Source organism: Podarcis tiliguerta (genome assembly GCF_965153285.1).
Source record: "Podarcis tiliguerta genome assembly, chromosome: 2".
NCBI lineage: Eukaryota > Metazoa > Chordata > Lepidosauria > Squamata > Lacertidae > Podarcis > Podarcis tiliguerta.
In genome coordinates, this window is record NC_139535.1 from 50,565,540 (window position 1) to 50,579,028 (window position 13,489).

A 13,489-nucleotide genomic window follows, 5' to 3' on the forward strand; every position below is an offset into this window, starting at 1 on the left:
TAAATAAGCTACTTTTAAAAAGAATGGGACGTTGTATTTGCTTCTTTTCCATAGAGGATAAGGAGAAATCCAAATAATTGTTTACATTTTTTGCATTTAAATGGGTATTAATAATTGTGTGAGATCTCTAATATAGCAGAATTAATTGTGTTGGAATCTTTCTGTGGTCATGTAATAATTATGGCTAACTAAAATAAAATATTTGAAACAAACAGAAAGAGAAGAAGTGATCTAGTCAAATAGAAGCATGTCACATGGTTCTGAATGAGAGTGCACAGTTATATGATCAAGTTCTTCCTGTGGAAATCTATGGGACTTAATGTTGTTTAATGACTGGATTTTGTTCCCTTTATATATAGGATAATATGGTTTGTGTGCACTTTTGTACAGTGTGTGTCTGTTCTCCTTTCTCCTCTCTTTCCCTATTTATTTAGTTACTTTTATTTATAACCTGCCTTTCTCCCAAGGTGGCTCACAGCATGAATTAAAATAAATACCGCTACAAACAGACAATTAATATAAATATTTTTTAAATCGGAAAAGAGCTATTAAAACAGCACTGTAAACACTTCAAACTATTTAGAAGTGCATACAAACACACACACAGAGTACAGCACCCACCCTTAGAAGATCCTGCCACAACAGCTAGTTAGTGGCAAAAGGCCTGTCTGAACAAAATAGTATTTGCCTGCCGCTGAAAAGAAATCAGAGAGGGGGCCAGCCTAGCCTCCCATGGAAGAGAGTTCAGCAATCTGGGAGCAGCCATGAATAAGATTCTCTCTTGTGTTCTCACCAAAAGTGCCTGTGAAGGTAGTGGGACCAAGAGAAAACCCTCCCTGGAAGATTTCAAAGCTCAGGCAGTCTCATAGGGCGATAAGCTCCTTCAGATAGCCTGGACCCAATCCACATGGAAACTCTGAGACTATTGTAATCTTGGCACATGTATAGTCACATATTGTGCCCAAGAAACAAAGGGAAGGTCCCTTGCCCACTAGACAAAGAGAAGGTACTTTCATGAAGTCAGTTCAAGGCTCCCTGCTGACTTAGAGAGAACAACCTAGCGAATGTACACCCTGATGGCATGCTGGAATTGTTTGGAAGACGTTACAGGTTATTTTTCTGTGGAACATGTGCCCATTAGCAGTTAGTAATATTCTTCTGGTTTCTCCAGTACGATAAGCTGTCCAGGATGGTTAAGGACTTTCAGCCCTTCTATGATCTCTGGACTACAGCATCGGACTGGCTTCGCTGGGCTGACAGCTGGATGAATGATCCTCTGTCTGCAATTGATGCAGAACAGCTGGAGAAGAATGTCAACGAGTCCTTTAAGACAATGCACAAGTGTGTGAAACAGTTCAAGGATATTCCAGGTAGCTACAGAGCCTTGAAATGTCATTTTTTTAAAAAGCAAACAGATTCAAAAAGCAAACAGAAATGGGATCAACTGAAATTAATATTGGGGAAATGAGAAATGGGGAGAAATCAAAACTGACAGATTTAGCATCCCTTGCAACCATTTCAGAAATTGTAAAGATATAGTAGAACTGCAAACGTTCTCTAAAATTATATTTACAATGGCTTCATATTAACACTGTAAAATATTCTATAGTGGGGGAATCTTGTTTCTTTTCTTGACTTGTATTTTATTCTAAACAATTAATTGTGTTCTAAGTGCTGCAGTGAATCAACCTTAACAGAGGAGGAGTTGAAGGAATATGTATGAGTGAAGGTGACTCATTCAAAGCAGGATTAAAAATACACAGTTGTGTAATAGAGCAAGTATTCCAGAATTGGCTTTTCTTATATCACAATGTTCTGATCTTGTCAAAGACGGTGCTGGGGTGTTAGTCCTTCATTGCAAGAATAAACGGAGGCTACACACCCGTACATCACAGTTTGCTAAATTTAATAATTTAAAAGCAGATGAACTGTATTCATTGTTGCTCTAGTACAGGGATGTCCAGGTCAATCGTGATCTATTGGTAGATCCCCAGGAGGTTTTGATAGATCATGGTCAATTGCTAGGTCCCTTTCCTTAGCGTTGTCAAAATCAATTCTGGCCCCGCCCCCTTGCCCCGCCCCCCATTGTTGCACGATTTTCAGAATGGAAGACGGAGTTCAGTTAGTGAGGCTGTTTGTTTCCTCAGTGATTTGTTGATGAGTGACTGTTCCTTTTTCTGCCCCCAAACCCTAAAAAATGGGGCTTTCCTCCTCCCTAAAAAAAGGTCAACAACATAGACCTGCCCCCCCCCATGAGGGTAGATCACTGGCAGTTTTTAATTTTGTAAGTAGACCGCAGTCTCTTGGGAGTTGGCCACCCCTGCCTAGTTGAAGCCTCTTCTCCCCACTTCTTCAAATATGGAATGTTGGGAGAACCCCCAGAACAGCATGTAGGGGGAGGAGAGGGGAGATCAGGTAAACATGAGTGCTTGCTCTGACAAATGTTGACTACAACCCATTATCTCCTATTCTTTGCAGAGCTTGTACCTTTCCCCTAACTTAAAAGGGAGCAAATATATGTATTAAAGAAAATATTATGGTATTGATTCAAATGTACAAATAAGGAACAAATTATGGGCAGCATACAACATTTCCCTTTGGATAATGTAACATTGTGTTGCCCAGTACCCTTTCCCTAAAGCAAACAATTTAGTCTTGTGTTTCTGCACACAATGGCTGATATGTTTGTCATAGTCAGAGTAGTCCCATTGAAATAAGTGGACTTAAGTGACTTACATCTGTTGATTTCAATGAGTCTGTTCTGATTTGCACTATATTATGTAACCTTAGAACTGTTGATTGATGGTACTTTTTTATATTTTGTTAAGCATGCCAGGAAGTTGCAGTGGAAATCCGTGGCAAGATTGAGGAATTCAGACCATACATACCCCTGATTCAAGGTCTACGCAATCCTGGTATGCGCAACCGTCATTGGGAGATGCTTTCTGAAGAGATCAAAATCAATGTGAGGCCGAAGGCCAATTTGACGTTTGCACGCTGTCTGGAGATGAAGCTTCAGGATCACATCGAGATCATAGCCAAAATAGCTGAGATTGCAGGGAAGGAATACTCAATTGAGCATGTAAGGAGACCATTCTGTCTGACCTTCCTTGCGGTGTCATCCTTTATGCTGCAGTGTTTTCTGTAGATGAATGCTTTTCTTCTGATTGTTCCTCATATCCAGGGATTTTAACATTTGCCCTAAATATTTCTGAAAATGTCTAACAAAAGCACTAGTCAGCTAAAAATAATGTTTTTTTAAAAAATAGGTAGACTTTCTGAATGCGCTAGCAAAATAGGTACTTCTTAATTTGGCATGATGTTGGGAATGTATGGGAGATCTGGAGAATGCTAGGTAACTTGAGCTTGGAAGGAACTCGTTGGCAATTACTTCTATACCTGTCTGTCTATGTATTATCCCAAACGAGTTTTCTGATGGAAAGTAATTTCCATGTCCTTTGTTTGTTCTCTCTATAGCTAGTCTCAGTCTGTTACCATGATCATTAACCTCCATTAACTTTTCACTAGTTGCCACCTTAAGGAAGCAAGTGTTTTGCAAAGTCTGTTCGATATGGACTAAAGATTTATTGCTTCTCATTTCCCAGGCCTTGGATAAGATGGAGCACGAATGGGAATACATCCTCTTCAATGTAGTTCCCTATAAAGAAACAGAAACGTTTATTCTGAAGAGTCCTGATGAAGCTTCTCAGCTGCTGGATGACCACATTGTTATGACTCAAAGCATGTCCTTCTCGCCATTTAAGAAGCCATTTGAGGAAAGGATCAACACTTGGGAAAATAAGCTAAAGATGACGCAGGTAATAATTTTCTAGATTCTTTTGTGCGCTTGAAAGTGGAATCTGAAATAACAGAGGGGATACTCCAATTTAGCTGTGAGAATGATAGGCTGGGGACAATGTTGTATACATACCTCCAATACATGCTCAGAGATCAGACCCTGTTGACATGGGAGCTCTGTGTACAGTTTATAGTTTACACAGAGCTTTGGATCAGATTCTGACTTTAATGAGACTGGATAGCCACAAGGCTTCACTTCTTTCAGTAATTTAAAGAGGATTTTTCATCCTGTGAAAATTTGGCCCCCTTTTTTTAATAAACAACAAATTATGGCCTTGCATATTTAATCACTCTCTTGATCACCCTGAAGAGCCTAATTTTGTAAGGTGTTACTGGTAATTGCTAGGTCTCACCATTAGGCATATGAGTAGATGAGGGCCAAACTAGACATAATGGTGGTGGAGCTGTACGTCAGAGAACTATAGTTCTGGCCCAAAGACATGTTCAAATGAATGCCATCTTTTAATGGCTTTCAGAGTTTCCTTTTGTTCCACTGAGGCTTCAAGATAAGACATAACCAGATGAAAGGGTTTAAAACCCATTTCAGGTGTGAAAGTGAAGAAGCAGGAGGGTTCAGCACCTCTCTTCCACCTACCCTCCGTGCTGAACTCTCACACACAATTATAAGAATTTTGCTGGTGTAGTTTCATCTTTGTACTCATTCTGGTTTTGGGGCAGGGAGAGAAGCACCTCCCTCCCACCCATCCCTAATTGTGTGCACACACCCGCACTTACAGCAATTTGATGGCAGCTCTTACACTCAAATATCTTAAATAAGCCTTTTAGTTTCTGATGGAAGCAAGCAGGTCTTTTGCAATGAACAGGTAATAATAGTACAGTACTTTTATTAGTGAAGTGTTTTGACAATGCAGAACATGTGCTTTTATGTTATCGTTCTTTTGCTTTATTAATGGGCATTAGCCATCCTTATGCGCTTGAACCAGAGTCTGCAGAGTATGTTCTGATTGCCTCAGGATGAGAAAGGGATGGAACCCAAGGCTGTAAGGAATCAGGTGACAAGCTTCTTCTGATGTGATTATGTGTGCGCTGTGTGTGGATTTGGAATTGTGCCTGGCCTTCCCTTCTTTTTTACTCCTTTTACTGATATGGGATTTCCACATGGTGAAGGCATTGAGATTTTTTTTACTGAAGAAAACCTCCCCACAGAGTAGTAATTTTAGGCTTTGTAATAAAATGTTTCTATCTTGGTAGTTAAGGCATATTAGGGGGACAGAAAATGGAATGGTGACAAAGACTATGAAGGGCCATATAAACCATCCTCAGTTTACTAAAACTGCTACAGCGATTCATTGCTACAAGAAGAATAGGCAATTGTTATCTACTGACTCAAGCAACAGGATAAGAGGCAAAGGGGTTAAGTTGTATATCCATCATATTGGGGTTGAAGGCAGAGATACACCACTATGAATGTTTAGGACTCAGATGCCCTTCACCTCAGTCTCAGAAAGCTTCGACACACATTTATATTTCTGTATGGCTTCTTGACCATCCACACAAGTCTCAGTGCTGCCTGCTTTGAAGAAGACACTTCATTACACACCTGTCTGCCCACGAAATCTGAAGAGCAGAGAGCAAAGTAATTTCTGAACCTCCAGCCTGTCTCTGAGAGAGATTGTATGCCTGCCAGTACCAATGAGACTGGAAGAGCGCAGAACATCTTTAATCAGGTGTCTAGGAAGTGGTGTTTTGAATCTGGCTAAGCCACAACACTTCAAAAAGTGGTTTTAAAATAAACAAACACCAGGGCGCTCTGCAAGCAATTACTTCGGCTGTTCATAGAGAACATTCTATCACTCGGACCATTAACTAATTTAATGTGAGCCGGATCAGACTTCTGGAGCCTAACTGTTCCACATTTAGCCCAAATTGAGAAGTGTTATTCTCCCTGAATAATAAATGCTAATTTCACTGGGAGTGTGAAAAGCAAGCATAAATTGGCTCACAGTTTTGCGTGGCTCCTAAGAAGGGACACTTGGCACATTCAAAAACAGTGCCTAGTTGTTGTTGTTGTTTTCTCTACCAAACGACCCCCTCCTCTTGAGGGTTTTAAAGGGATATGTGGGTGATCCATTAGTCTAGTTAACCAAATGTGACTCATTCCTTGCTATGTGTTCAAGGAATAGCCATTGTTTTCTCAGCTAAGGACATTATTTAAAGGGCTTCTATTTGTCTGGGGCCTTACTAACTGTTCAGCACTGTGCCCCAGTTCATACATGCAAAATTTCTCCATGCAGAGTGGCCTGTTTCCTGCAACCACAGTGCTATTTTTTATAGAAAAAGAGGTCCTGGAACTCAGCATGAACACACCTCCCCCGTTCTCTTACAATGGCAATGCCATCCACCTAAGAGGTGCTGGAATTCAGTTCCTGTGAGTTAATCCTAAAAAAATTCCTGTGCAGCCACATAGATGATGTAACATACGGACTGGATTCCTTGCATGATTTCTCCTCCACCTAAGGGAAAGAAATCACAGGACCAGGGGCTCAGCTCAAGCAGGCCTCAGAACTGGGCAGCCGATTCATTCCCTAAATGTATGAACTGTGGCAATGAAATGCATCCCTTAGATCGAGAGTTCAAAATTAAGATTTTATTGAATTTTATATTCATGATAGAAGTAAGATTCATAAAAACAATGAAAAAGGATCTATGGCAGTAGCCCCCGATCTAAATTGATTGCTTAATTCAGTTTTTGCAGTTGAGGCTCATTTTTTCACTTTCATCTAAATGACACAACTCAAATTATTTTTCCCACTGTTATTGTGCTATATATAAGAAGAATCAATACAAATCCATGATCATTTTTATCATCACCAAAACTCATGAAGTTAAAAATTATGTAAATTATCATTTTTCCAATGAAGTTTCCCAAATCTCCCGAAATGTAGCAGAAATTCTGTTTGTTTAATAAAGGGCAACTAATTCATAATAACCATAACCAACCTAGCCTTATTTATTGATGCTTGAATTGTGTGACCATCATCATGATTCTAGTTTCTATGCACGATGATCCTTGCATGGAGCAACACATTCTCTACTAGGTTCTGATGCTTGAGTACATTCTGTTATCTGGAATGGCTGAGTTAGCATTGCCTATCACTTCTGCGAAAACATACCCCTATCACCACAGAAAGCCTTCTTTCAAACTGGCAATTATTAAGCAACACATCTCATGGATTCTATTTGTCACTAGGAGATCTCAAACCATCATATTAACATTGCTGTTTTAATGTTATTCCCACGAAAGTAAATACATAAGCTCATTTTAAAAGTCCAGTAGTATTTCTTGTAGAAAAAGGACCTGAGTACTGTCATGTAGCTTCTTACTAGTATTATAGTGTATAAGAATTTAACAACATCTTGGCTTCAGTGGGATTTAAACAGCAAAAGTGCTGCAAAAGAATTGTAGCCAAAATCCCTTTATTATAGCTACAACTTTTGATATTTGTTGTCAGCTGTTGAAAGTACTATCATCATGAGTGGACATGTTTCAGTTATTGTTCAAATACTTGGCACACACACAAAATGGAGCTAAATTGCACCTTCCATTGGTTTTTGCATCTTTTTGTGTTTTGCCGTGCTCTGTTGTAAATATTTGGATTTCATTCCAAATATTTTATGTAAATGTTGTAAGTTGAATTTGCAACTCAGCTTTCTTCTTGCATGATATGTATCTGAAAAAAATGCTTAACACCAAAATATGACTCCTTCCCTGTATGGCTTTGCAGTGTATGTATTACCACTGAGTTTCTGGAAGAGACGTTTACTAATACACCAGACCAGTTGTATCTGTCTTAAACATACTCACTAGGGTGAAAGTCTCTTTGAATATAGTCTCTTTGAATATAATGGGCTGGATTCAACTAAATAGTTATGCTAACACAATGGGGCTTCCCTCCTCTCCTCTCATGCCTCCCGTCAGGCACAATTCTGTCTCCAATGCTAAATAGATTTTGCATTGATGCTTATCAATATGTAGCTGTTGGGAGTGGTCCTTAGGTGTTATGGAGAATGGTGCCATCAGTACTCTGAGGGCATGCAGCTCCACATCTCCATGATATTTGAATCGGGAGAGGCTGTGCAAGTGCTAGATTGTTGCTTTAATGCAGTGGTGGGCTGGATGAGACCCAATAAAACTGGGTTTAAACCCCGGGAAGAGGGAGTCTTTGTGTGGATGGTGGTTCCTGTGTCCAGAATATAGGCTACTTGCCTGTCCTGGGTGAAGCTGCACTTCCTCTAAAGGAGCCAAAATGTAGTGTGGAGGTACATCTGGATGCATCTTTCTCATTAGAGGCCCAAGTAACCTGCAGCTCGGAGTGCGTTTTACTAGCTTCATCTGGTAGACCAGCAACAGCTGAAGTGGGATAACTCAGCCCCTATAGTGCATGCTCTGGTAACCCTGAGAGTGGATTACAACAATGCCCTCTATTTGAGGCTGCTCTTGGGCCTGGTCTGGAAGCTCTAGCTCATGTAGAATGCAGGAGCGAAATTACTGATGGAGGCAGATAGCCAACAGCATGTGACACCTCTGTACTGGCTGTCTATATGCTACTGGACTAGGTTCAAGGCTGTTGTTTGAGCTGCAAAGCCCTGAACAACTTTGGCTCAAGATGTAAAAAGAAGAAGAAGAAGAAGAAGAAGAAGAAGAAGAAGAAGAAGAAAGGACCATCTGAGCCCTTATATCTTAGCTCAGTCACTGAGATCATCTAGAGTTATCCTCTGTGCAACCGAGGCCCAATTGGCTACAACTAGACTGGACTCAACTTGACTTGAACCTGCCCAGGGATCATTCTGGAGAGTTGCAGTTTTCTTTCTTTTTCATATTAGGACATTTACTGTGATACCAATGGAGTAGGCAATAGCTTGAATACTTCAGACTGCAAAGAAAATCCAGATACTATTTGTAATATTAACATGTATAATTTGTAGACTCTTCCCCTAGAGATCTTCAGTTTGAGCCCAGAACATAAATAATGGAACCAATTCCTTTAGGTGGTAATCCTATACCAGGCACCCCCAAACTCGGCCCTCCAGATGTTTTGGGACTACAATTCCCATCATCCCTGACCACTGGTCCTGTTAGCTAGGGATGATGGGAGTTGTAGTCCCAAAACATCTGGAGGGCCGAGTTTGGGGATGCCTGCCCTATACTCATTTACTTGGGAGTCAGTTCAATTTAATTCAGTCGGAATTATATCTGAGTAAATATGTATTGGTGTGCCTGTTGGTGTGCTTTTCCTGATGTGCATGCATTCCTGTCAGGATGTCTTGGAAGAATGGCTGACATGCCAGCGTTCCTGGTTGTATTTGGAGCCCATTTTCAGCTCGGAAGACATCAACAGACAATTGCCAGTGGAAAGCAAGCGCTACCAAACTATGGAGAGGTCATGGAAAAAAATCATGAAAAATGCTGATGAGAACAGAGAGGTGAGGTTATGTCAATGCTTGGCTGCAAAACACAGAGTCTGTTACATTTTTAAAAGTTGCTCATCTTTGCTTCTATATGTTCCTGCAACTAATCTATTCAGGTGCCAGCAGAACTAACAGTTGTTGGTCATGCTGTTCCCAGGTGATTAATGTGTGTCCTGATCCCAGGCTGCTGGAAAAGCTGCGGGAATGTAATAAGCTACTTGACCTGGTGCAGAAAGGCCTAAGTGAATACTTGGAGACCAAGAGAGGAGCTTTCCCAAGGTAATTCTATTAATTGAGGCTGAACTTCAACATACTACTTCAGTATGCAGCAAAGGGACAACAGGTCTTAGAGCCAATAATTTCTGCGGATCTACTCTGAGTAGGACTTGCATTTGATAAAATCCATATGTTAGAATTCAGGAAATGTCCAGTGGGGAGAATATGGATCCTATGGTGTGTGTTTTTGAGGGTCTGGTGCACCCAGGTTCTTTCAGGGAGAAAATTGCCTCAGTCACCCAATAACAGCCACTAGCAAAGTGATTTTACTCTGAAGTAAGTGTTTTAGGATTATGGTCAAAGTTTTAAATATCATTTTCAGCATTCAATCTTGGAGTGCTTTCACTGGCAGAAAAGCTAGAGACCCGGAACAAAACACCAGTCTTCTTTCTTTGCAGATTTTACTTCCTTTCTGATGATGAGCTGTTAGAAATACTATCTCAGACCAAAGACCCCACAGCTGTGCAGCCTCATCTCCGCAAGTGTTTTGAGAACATTGCTCGGGTAAATAATAGCCATCCACTTTGGGGGTCCTGCTTGTAGTGTGAAGAGTCAGAGGGGAATGGAGCGAACAGGTTCTGCTATGCTAGCATGATTATAGTAACAGCTGGTATTTAGCTAGATACATGAAGTCAGTTACAAGTCTGCATGCTTCAGTTTGCTGTGTGTGTGTGTGTGTGTGTGTGTGTGTCTGTGTGTGTGTGACAGATAGAGAGAGTTTTTCTCAGTGGATGATAGCCATTCAATCACCACAGGTTGCAAACTAGGTGCCCATCTCAGAGGAGACCACAAACTGAATTACACAAACAAAGGTGTAGCAATGTAGTTTGTTTTGAGTTTGCCCACTGATTTTAGAAGGCTCAAAAGATACCCAGTTCTGTGCCAGTCTCTTCTTTTTGGTACCTATGCCCCTTCTTTTTCAGGCTGAATGAGATTAATAAGGAGGCATATTACCATACTGCGTCGTCTCTTCCTGTTAGATGTAGAGAATACTTATGTGACCTTTTAATCCAGCACCTTTAACTAGGAAAGTGCTTATATATTGAAATATATGCCTTTGTATATGAATCAACATCTAGTAAGTTAATGAACATTTGCAGAGTGAGCTTCAAGGGGTTTGAATTTAGGGCAGTGAAGCTGATTGTAATATATATATATATATATATATATATATATATATATATATATATGCTTTGGATCCCACACAACAGTGAATCTACGGCCTTGTGCAAAGTAGGGGATCGAGGGTAATTTTCCTACTTGGCTTCTCATGCTGTGCTTCCTCTCACTAGCTGCACTTTCAGGAAGATCTCCAAATTACACACATGTATTCTGCAGAAGGGGAAGAAGTAAAACTTTTCTCTCCCATTTATCCTACTGGCAATGTGGAAGACTGGTTGCTGGAAGTTGAGAGGATCATGAGGGCCAGTGTGCGGGACAACATTGAAAGGTCCATCAAGGTTTATCCAAAGGTAAGTGTCTTGCATAGAACTATGTAAATTTCACTTAAGAAATGGAACTTGTTTGTGGGTTTGGGATGCTTCATCTTAAAAACCAGTGGACAGCAATCTCTGCTGACGGATCTTTGAAATATATTTCTAATAATCCTCTGGCTTTCCATCTGTAAGCTTGGATCTTAATGGTGCATATAACTGCATCCCTACTTGTGCCTTGTAGTCTTGTCTATTTTGGGATCAGCATTCTTTCATCATCTAGATTATTCTTGGAATGCATTATCCTGATAGGGATTGCAGAAGTGCAGTCAACAACCATTTTGTCTGGGGGTTCTGTTCCATGCCCCCATGTGGTGGCGAAGTGCATATAAGTGCCCTTTGTTCTGTTCTGTTCTGTTCTGCCCTGCCCCTGTTCCACCCCCGTTCTGCCCTTTTAGTGACCTTTTCGGGTCATTTCCAGGTTCAACGCTGTGAGCACATGTGCGATCGCACATCAGTTGGACTCATGTTCATCGGTTGTTGCCTGTAAGCCAAATGATTGGCACAGTAGGCAGTCTGTACCCTAACTTACACATTGGATTTTTTAAACCTGGTGACAATATTTTGGAAACAATGCAATATGTAAGGCCAGGGCTTTTTTTCTGGAAAAAGAGGTGCCAGGATTTGGGAAGCTTCTGCTAAAGAGAATTCCATGGTTGATGGTGTCTTTTGTCTTACCTTGACTCACATATGGAAAAACTCAAAAAGCAGCATAGCCGAGCTCAGAGAGTATAGCAGGGCATAGAGAAGGACAGGGTGATCTAGGGCTGGAACTTTTGTCAGAAACAGCTACTATACTTTAAACAGTGATGAAACCGGGGGGGGGGGGGGTTTCCATTGTATTTAATATTAAGGCCATATGTTTTTAATAAAGACACCACGGACTACATGGGTCTTAGATTGGCCAGGCCAGGTGACCATTGCCGGATGTCAGACGTTCTGGACAAAAGAAGTGTCAGAGGCCCTGGAAGCTGGAGATTTGGCCACCAGGTTGTTTCCACAGCTAAGTGCTCAGGTAAAAATGTCACTTCATTGTGTAACTTACACTCAGTTGCTTCTGCACTGAAACCCTGCTTTTTATATCCCCTAGTTGGCCAAGGCTGGAGACCCTTTTTCAGCCTGATGACAACATTTCTTTGTGGGGAACCTTCCAAGGGTTGCATGTCAGTGGTGGGTGGGCCAGAAACTTGTCCTATGCATTAGCTTTGCCCCCCCCCAAGATATAATGAAAAACTCATAAAGACAAAGATCACGACAATGCCCACCAGCCCTTGCTTCACTGCTATCACAGAATTGTAGGGTTGCAAGGGACCCTGAGGTTCATTCTAGTCCAACCTCCTGCAATGCAGGAATCTCAACTAAAGCAGCTATGACAGATGGCCATCCAATCTCTGCTTAAAAACCTTCAAGGAAGGAGAGTCCATTGCTTCTCATGGGAGTCTGTTCCATTGCCAAACAGCTCTTACTGCCAGAACGTCCTTCCTGGTGTTTAGTCAAAATCTCCCTTCTTGTAACTTGAATCCATTGGTTCGGGTCCTCCCCTCTGGAGCACGAGAAAACAAGCTTGTGGCAGCCCTTCAGATATTTGCAGATGGCTACCATACCTCCTCTCGGTCTCCTCTTTAGCAGGGTAAACATACCCAACTCCCTCAACCATTCCTCATAAGACTCGGTTTCCAGATACTTGATCTCTTTGGTTGCCCTCCTCAGCACATGTTCCGGCTTGTCAATAACCTTCTTAAATTGTGGCATTCAGAACTAGACACAGTACTCCAAGTGGGGTCTGACCAAGGCAGTCTAGAGTGGTACTGTTTCTTCTCCTCCCCTCACAAAATGTAACTTGTGAGGAAGGCGGAGAAGTGGCTTTTCTTTTTCTCCTAAGGGACTCCAGTTTTCTTACACACTTCAGTACATTGCTAACTATAGAATGCCAAGTAGATACGAGATATTTCTCCAAGGCATGGCCTGACTTGTTATGCTTTCCTTGCACAGCTGAGTGACCTAGTAGCACTTGTGCGAGGGAAGCTGTCTCGGATGCAGCGGGGAGTGTTATCAGCTCTCATTGTGATTGAAGTTCATGCCAAGGATGTGGCAGCTAAACTTGTTGAGGAGAATGTCAGCAGTGAGAATGATTTCGAGTGGATTTCCCAGCTCAGGTGAGACATTTCCTAGAATCTGTTATCACTGTTTTTGGGTAGTGAGACAGATACCTGTCTTCAGCTACTGTGAGGTACATGAACTAGGCAGGGCACCCTGAAGCACACAGCCTTAGAGAAAGAATAATCACAAAGGTCTGAAAAGGATCGTCTGACTATTATTGTATCATTCTACTTAGGGGTTATTCCAACCCAATAACACTCCCTTCCAAAACAAATTCACATTATCTTTCTTCTCTTTATCTTTCAACTGCTTTATGCTAGTTGCTGAAAGGT

The 13,489-nt window shown here is 41.3% G+C and overlaps 1 protein-coding gene across 1 annotated transcript in view; it reads left to right on the plus strand.

Moving 5' to 3' along the window:
* DNAH1 (dynein axonemal heavy chain 1) overlaps positions 1–13,489 on the plus strand; it is a 118,921-nt gene that overhangs the window by 35,069 nt on the left and 70,363 nt on the right. Inside the window, exons 19-27 of the mRNA XM_083429266.1 lie at positions 1,172–1,370; positions 2,829–3,082; positions 3,606–3,818; positions 9,139–9,303; positions 9,446–9,567; positions 9,963–10,068; positions 10,857–11,036; positions 11,932–12,072; positions 13,050–13,213. Of these exons, the coding sequence (XP_083285392.1) occupies positions 1,172–1,370; positions 2,829–3,082; positions 3,606–3,818; positions 9,139–9,303; positions 9,446–9,567; positions 9,963–10,068; positions 10,857–11,036; positions 11,932–12,072; positions 13,050–13,213 (1,544 nt within the window). The remainder of the gene's footprint in view (positions 1–1,171; positions 1,371–2,828; positions 3,083–3,605; positions 3,819–9,138; positions 9,304–9,445; positions 9,568–9,962; positions 10,069–10,856; positions 11,037–11,931; positions 12,073–13,049; positions 13,214–13,489) is intronic.